This window comes from Oncorhynchus kisutch, linkage group LG15, assembly GCF_002021735.2.
Source record: "Oncorhynchus kisutch isolate 150728-3 linkage group LG15, Okis_V2, whole genome shotgun sequence".
Taxonomy (NCBI): domain Eukaryota; kingdom Metazoa; phylum Chordata; class Actinopteri; order Salmoniformes; family Salmonidae; genus Oncorhynchus; species Oncorhynchus kisutch.
This window is the reverse complement of record NC_034188.2, coordinates 22,149,107-22,156,890: the sequence shown is the minus strand read 5'-3', so window position 1 is coordinate 22,156,890 and position 7,784 is coordinate 22,149,107. Positions and strand designations below refer to the sequence as shown.

General features: G+C 41.2%; 1 protein-coding gene across 1 annotated transcript; it reads right to left on the bottom strand.

The window, feature by feature from the left end:
* Positions 1–540: 540 nt before the first annotated feature.
* LOC109905041 (protein FAM199X-like) lies at positions 541–6,435 on the bottom strand. The gene is made up of 7 exons (XM_020502175.2): positions 5,973–6,435; positions 4,457–4,641; positions 4,120–4,339; positions 3,875–4,027; positions 3,630–3,791; positions 3,229–3,489; positions 541–1,987 (listed from the first exon to the last, which is right to left on the bottom strand). The coding sequence occupies exons 2-7, from the start codon at positions 4,624–4,626 to the stop codon at positions 1,811–1,813; spliced, it is 1,143 nt and encodes a 380-aa protein (XP_020357764.1). The 5' UTR covers positions 4,627–4,641; positions 5,973–6,435; the 3' UTR covers positions 541–1,810.
* Between the last annotated feature and the right edge of the window lie 1,349 nt (positions 6,436–7,784).

The window sequence follows — 7,784 nt, the reverse complement described above, 5'->3', positions numbered from 1 at the left end:
CTTAAGAAATGTCATCCCCAGAAGAAACCAGTTCATGTAATGACTAAGTATAGGCTAGTAAAATGATATGTGCAATAGTCATTTATAAACTGGGGGGTTCGAGCCCAGAATGCTGATTGGCTGACAGCCACGGTATATCAGACCGTATACCACAGGTATGACAAAACATTTATTTTTACTGTTGTAATTACGTTGGTAACCAGTTTATAATGGCAATAAGTCACCTTGGGTGTTTGTAGTATATGGCCGATATACCACGGCTAAGGTCTGTATCCATGCACTCCGCGTTGCGCATAAGAACAGTCCTTAACAGTGGTATATTGGCCATATACCACACCTCCTGGTGCCTTATTGCTTAAATTTAGCATGTCTTTTGTGAATACATTTATATTGAGGTGTAATTCTAATTTGTCTGAGATTCTGTAAATTGTCATTGTAACAAATATTGGACATTGCAATTCGCATTGCATAAGCCAATCAAGTAATTTATCCATTGATATATTTCTCTCTAATGAAAATGAAAAGAAACGTCAAGGAAAATATGATGCGTCGATGTAAATGTATTTCTCATTATGTGTTACATTACTATTGAGTACATCACACAGAAACAGTTCTGGTTTGCGTCTGTTCTGCAACACTATTTCCAACACCGCAGTCAGGTCAGTAATACATGGTTGTGGTATATACAATTTATAATTGGACTTCCAAAAAAGAACCAACGAAAACGTTCCATCTTGGTCCGTTGAACTTTCCTCCCTGGAATGAATGGTACAATATACACAGAAATAGTTGTTTTATGGCAATTCATCGCTTTCATTCAAAATAAAGATCTACTCACAATATCTAGTTGATCTATTATATTGTTTTCAGAATTACTTTAATGCGTAACTTTATACAGGAAAAAGACAAAGCGAAGTAAAGCTTCTTAAGGTAAATACATGTTCTAATGTACAGCAGTTAGTGTTAACTGTTGAAGTGGAAAGAGTAATGAGTTCTACAGGACAGGATCAGTAGCCAAGGAGAGTAAGCCAAGACATCATGAAATACCTTCCCATTCAAAGACAATATAGTCATACTGAAGTTATGTCATTCGGCAACATAAAAATATCTCCTGTGTGCAATGCAATGCAATGGATATCTGCATTATTTTACATGTCATGCTCAACCCTAGCCCGCATGCACAAAACACAAGAAAAAAAAACTAAAGATTTGTTAGCGGTGAACACTGTGTTACCATGTTGCATTTATGAATGTGTAAGCCTTCATATTTTAACTTAAAGGGAAGACTTGATGCAAAAACTGTTCTTTATGATTAACCGCATTTATAAAAAAATATTTTTAAAAAGCTGTTTTTAAGCACTTATCACTGTTGGCATTGAGTTACCACTTCCCATGCAGTGACTCAGTGTTCCATCTATGCCTTCAACATTAAATGAACCACAGAATTAGGAAGTTAACCTCATCTTAAGATACATTTGGTAGTCTTACTTGAATACTCATTCAATATTAGTGCTCAGTGCTTTGCCTCAGCAGGATCATACTACCAATGTTTATAGATTAAGACAATAAAACTTTTTTTTTTTAAAGAACAAAAAAAAGAACTAGATTCTTCAAAACAAGGTGCTTCATTTAAAAATAATAATTCTGTGCAGGTGTCCAATTCTAAGGATATAAACTAGAACTCAAGAATGGTCCCAAAAGGGCGGCTTTGCTTCAATGTGAATGGGGCTCTAGGATGTGGGACCAGCTGTGATGTTAGCGGAGGACGTTATTGTGAGGCTTAGAGGGAACACTGACTCATTCATTCTTGTCACATGAAGACATCCACCACATCTTCTCCATGGTCCTCCTCCTCTGTGACTTTGAGTGACAGCACCTCTTCATTGAGGAACAGGCCACTCAGCCTCTCCTTGCGGGCCTGTCTCTGTTCCTTCAGCTGTCTCTTACGCAGGGCTTTCTGCTGCAGCTTCCTCTGCTTAGAGCGTTTCTTCCAACACAAATAGGACAAGAAGATAAGCAATGTGTGGCAGTGGCACACCAAGCACACACACACAAGAGAACAGACAGCACACCAAGCAGTGCAAAACAAAGGCTCAGGCTACAGGTTCCATGACTCAAATGTAGGGTAATGTTTTTTTTACTTGAGGCAGGAGATCCATTTTCCATTATATCTGGTCACTTCATCCTACAGTAGGTCACCTACATATTGAGAATATTTCCCTGTTATCACTGTGCAAAACTGTAGGAGTGTGTACATATCAAATAGAAACCCATTTGAATACCTCATGTAGAGTAACGCGCACCACATTAATGCCACATGGAAGTGATTGCAATAATAATGCAAGGAGGAATACATACATTGATGTCCCAAAGTATTTGGACAGTGACATATGTTTGTTTTGGCTTTGTACTCCAGCACCTTGGATTTTAAATGACTATGAGGTTAAAGTGTAAACAGTGTCAGCTTTAATCTGAGGATCTTTTCAGAATATGCTTCTAAACACTTCTACATGAATGTAACCTCAGTCATTGTATCATTTCAAAGCCAAAGTGCTGGTGTACAGAGCTAAAACAAACTGTCCAAATACTTTTGAACCTCACTGTAGCCTCCCAAGTGAACGTTCGTTCCTTGTGTTTTTTCAAAATGCAGGTCTCCCTCTGCCTTGTCAACATCCTCCGTTTCAGTGTTGGTTTATTTTTCCACTTGTCTATGCCTCCCATCCGTGGGTTAGTAGCTAGTATGCTAGCACAGTTTTTAGCATTTTTAAGCTAACAACTCAACCAGGCAATAAATTACAGGAAGAAGAGGGAAGGAAGATTACTTCATCTAAATACTCTTCATCTCTTTATTTAAAACCTATTTGATGGAGATTAAGCTAGCAAAACATAAAATACTGCGTAATACTAGATGAAATTTGGTTTTTAAATACACAAGATGCTGTTGGCGCTGGTAGATACTTTCCTCTCCTCTGAGCTTCCCTGTCGAGGGAGATGTCCAAATCATTGGTCCATTTTTCTAGGGAGGATACCTACTTCTGTCTGTTTTTATTTAAAGCTCAGGTGCATCCTGTTTCCAAAGATCATCCTTCAAGGCACTGTATGTTGTTGATTTCAGTCAAATTGCAATTTAAATTTTAGTAGCCGTTTAATCTGTAGGTATGGAAAACTTGAGGAGCTATTCAAAAGCCATAGTGAACTTCAACAGTCAGAGTGAAGTCCCTGCCTTACCTTGGAGTCCCGGATGCGTTCAGCTGCACTGGACAGGTTCCCGTCGCTGTGGGCACGGCTGATGTTAGCTGTGCTGCAGTTGGACGTGGAGTTGCCGGTGGAGCCTGTGGATCCGGTGGAGCTGCTGGCACTGCTGACCAAGCTAGCATTACTGCTGCTCACCCCACTAGTGCTAGCACTGCTGTGGCCACTCCTCTTCCAGCTGTCTCGGGTGCTGCTGGGGCGCTGCCGCGGACTGTGCTCCCGGATGTAGTTCCTCACCTGGAGGATAGGAATGTTAAAGCTTCAGGTTCAACTTACATCTGAAAAGTTTTACTATTTCTTTAGATGTGAATACACTGCACAGTGTCACAATCCAATATTTTAAAAAAAAGTGTGTACTATATGTGCTATTCACTCACCTGTTTCAGTTTCTCATCCGTCAGGCAGTTGAGCTCAATGATGAACTCGCTGTCTGTGGGGGATATCTGTGCACACGGGTCAATGATCTTGATGATGTCCAACTGCTCTCGTAGCCCCATCTCTGTGCTGACCTTTCTGCTTAGATATTCAATATATTCCACCTGACAGAGAGACAAAGCCTATAACATCTGCAACCACTGCTTTACAATTCCGGCATTGTGAATTTGAGAGCTGGTCTCCTTACCTGTTCATCATTGGTCATAGCACTCCAAGGGAGCTCATCCAGATTTCTATGTGGTTTGGTCTTTCTCTTGGAGGAGAGGCATGGGGAGCTCGGAACACTGGGTATGATGTCAGAGAGTACATCACTTCCACTGGTTATGTCACTTCCAGGCAACTGTGGATAAACAAAAAACATTAACCCAAATGGAACAACTACCAACATAACATAAATCTTTTTGCCAAGTTATCACATTGGGGGGCACATACCTGCCACTCAAATTCGCTGTCTGACCAGTCCCAGTAAGTGCTGATAGAGGAAGACACGTCGCTGCAGACGCTGCCCTCCGGGAACAGGTCAAAGGAGGTGAACTCCTGGTCATCCAAAAGGGAGTAGCAGTCCTCCTGGTCTCCCACAGAGACAGAGGAGAACAGCTCCTCACTGCATTCAGAGCTGGCCACACTGGTTCCACAAGACGTCAGGTTCCATCTGAAAACAGTCAACAAAAGCAACATTTTGGTGTGGTTAGTTTAGCCTGTTCCACTACCGTCTTGCATTAAAAAGTGGAATGCAAGTCAAAAACAGGTAGCTAGCCATCAGCATTACCTGTTACTATGTAAGCGGCGCAGTTGGTCTGTCCGGTGACAAGAGGATAACTGACAGCCAAAGTCACTGACATCCAATGTGCCCGTCTCACTGATGTTCCCTCGCTGAGACAGCAGCCGTGGAAAGGGCTCCTCTGGAGAGAGGAACTTTTCATAAAGAGCCTCAGACATTTTTGTTTTCTCCACCTGAGAAAAAAAGTGGGAAATAAGTGTAATTAGAAAATGTTTTATAGGTAGCTAGCTAGCCAGGGAAATGTTAAACAAGGCTCTTTCCACTTGGATAATTAAGCAGATTAGCTAGCTACCTACACTACATGACCAAAACTATGTGGACACCTGCTCATCAAACATCTCATTCCAAAATCATGGGCCTTAATATGGAGTGGGTCCCCCCTTTGTTGTAATAACAGCCTCCACTCTTCTGGGAAAACATTCCACTAGATGTTGGAGCATTGCTGTGGAGACTTGATTCCTCAAGTTGTAGTATGCTGTAGCATTAGCATTCCCTTCAAAGGAACAAAAGGGCCAAGCCCAAAGCATGAAAAACAGCCCAAGACTCATCATTCCTCCTCCACAAAGGAGTGTTCTACTGGCATTCGACCAAACCCAGATCCGTCGGACTGCCAGATAGTGAAGCGTGTTTCATCATTCCAGAGAACACATTTCCACTGCTCCAGAGTCCATTAGCGGTGAGTTTACACCACTCCAGCCGTGCTCAGCCATGGAAACACATTTCATGAAGCCCCCAATGAACAGTTAGTGACTGTTGCAACAGGCGATTTTTACTCACTTACAAGCTTCAGCGATCCCGTTCTGTGAGCTTGTGTGACCTACCACTTCTCTGATGAGCCGTTGTTGCTCCTAGACGTTGCCACTTCACAATAACAGCACTTACAGTTGACAGGGCAGCAATTCGACAAACTGACTTGTTGGAAAGGTGTCACGTTTAAAGTCACTGAGATTTTCAGTAAGACCATTTTACTGCCAATGTTTGTCCATAGAGGTTGCATGGCTGTGTGCTCGACTTTATACACCTGTCAGCAACGGGTGTGGCTGAAATTTCCGAATCCACTCATTTGAAGCGGTAGACACATTATTTTGTACATAGTGTATGAGATTGGCTGGCAAGACAAATTAACTGGCAGCGTAGCGACTAGCGGTCTGTTAACAAAACATTGATAACACCGGCTAACTACCTAGTTAGCTAGCGTCCCCAGCAAGCTTCCGAGTTAGTTAGAGTCAGTTAACTAACAAGGTACAGTAGATGGATAACTTGTTAATTTCAAATGTTAACATGTTACATGCTAATGATCTAGCTAGCTAGTTATTTTGGGAGAAAAATACATCATTTTGAAGGCAAACAACGAGGCCTCGCTAGCAAAATCCTCGGCGAAATCGAAAAGGCAGAGAGTTAACATTAGCTGGCTTGTTCGATATAATAATCAACTCGCTAATAATATGCCCAACATTATTTGCCACGGAAGACCTGGTCGAAAGTAGTTGACCAAACAACAAACCTGCAGTTGTTCCGAGAAAAACAGTTATTTCCTCCTCCATTTGCAAACTCTACGCAACTCCGCAATCACACACGTCAATTCGACGCTTTGAAAACGACTGCGCCCCCTTGCAAGTGAAAATAGGAAGTAGATGGCATGTCATGGAAAAGACTACTAGAAGGACAGATATCTGTTTCATTGTTCTATTTCGCCGAATGTATAAATCTGGAGCATCCACTTGGCGTTTCCGGAGGAAGCAAAGAGGTCGGCAGTGGGAGAAGATGAAATTAGATGGATTTTAGCCGACAGTCTGAAAATGTTCTCATCGATGCAACATTTAATCTCAATACAACTTTCTGTTATCCAGACTATAAAACTATTACGGACATAGTGGACTAAGTTTTGTAGACTTTACCCTTTGCCAAAATACGTAGTTTAGGAGTGCAAAGGCTAATTGCGTTATTGCGCACTTCAGAGTAGGCGTGTCCTAACGGAAATATGCAATTGAATGCTAGAACGCGCCAATAGGCTCTCGCTAGCTCGTGCTTGGCTCTGCCCACCTTGTAGTTTGTTCGAACCCCTGATCCATACTTAATGAGAGACTGAGTTGGACCCCTTTGACTAATACAAATACAAGGCAGTTAACCCACTGTTCCTAGACCGTCATTGAAAATAAGAATTTGTTCTTAACTGACTTGCCTAGTTAAATAGCCCACCCTTTTCACCTACCTCATCCCCATACTGTTTTTATTTATTTACTTTTCTGCTCTTCTGCACACCAATATCTCTACCTGTACATGACCATCTGATCTTTTATCACTCCAGTGTTAATCTGCAAAATTGTAATTATTTGCCTACCTCCTCATGCCTTTTGCACACATTGTATATAGACCCCCCCCTTTGTTTTCTACTGTGTTATTGACTTGTTAATTGTTTACTCCATGTGTAACTCTTTGTTGTATGCTCACACTGCTATGCTTTATCTTGGCCAGGTCGCAGTTGCAAATGAGAACTTGTTCTCAACTAGCCTACCTGGTTAAATAAAGGTGAAATAAAAAATAATATAAAAAAATAAAGGTTAGAAAACGTTTTTTTAAATTGCTAAAAGGCAGTGAAGTCGAAGGATTTCTATATCCAGGAGGGAGGGTCTTACAGTCTCTGAAGACCATCCTTACTGGCACCAGGTCCACGGGCAGCTGCACATCACTGGAAGGGACACTTGCTTCATCTTTGTGTGGGCCACCAAAGCCTCCATCACCATTCCCATCCAAAGTGATGACCTCTGGCAGACTTATATTGCTGGACTAGAGGAGTTTTCAAGGACCACATGCTCCCAGAGTTGGCACTGCATATCTTGTAAATAGTTTCACACAAATCAGTTCTTACCTTGAGGTTTTATTCCAATCAGCATTCTCATTACGCCTCCTGTCAGTACCTGTTTTCAGGGAAGCCAATGGTTCACAAATATTCCACGTAGTTCATACACATTTTTTTTTACTTGCTATATTGTATTTACTTCACCACCATAGCCTTTTTTGCCTTTACCTCCCTTATCTCACCTCATTTGCTCACATTGTATATACTTATTTTTCTACTGTATTATTGACTGTATGTTTGTTTTACTCCATGTGTAACTCTGTGTTGTTGTTTGTGTCGAACTGCTTTGCTTTATCTTGGCCAGGTCACAATTGTAAATGAGAACTTGTTCTCAACTAGCCTACCTGGTTAAATAAAGGTGAAATAAAATAATTAAAATAATGATAATTACAAAAATAAAGTAGCTAGCTAAGTAATTTTCAAAATGCTAAACAAGAATACACACGAGAAAAACAC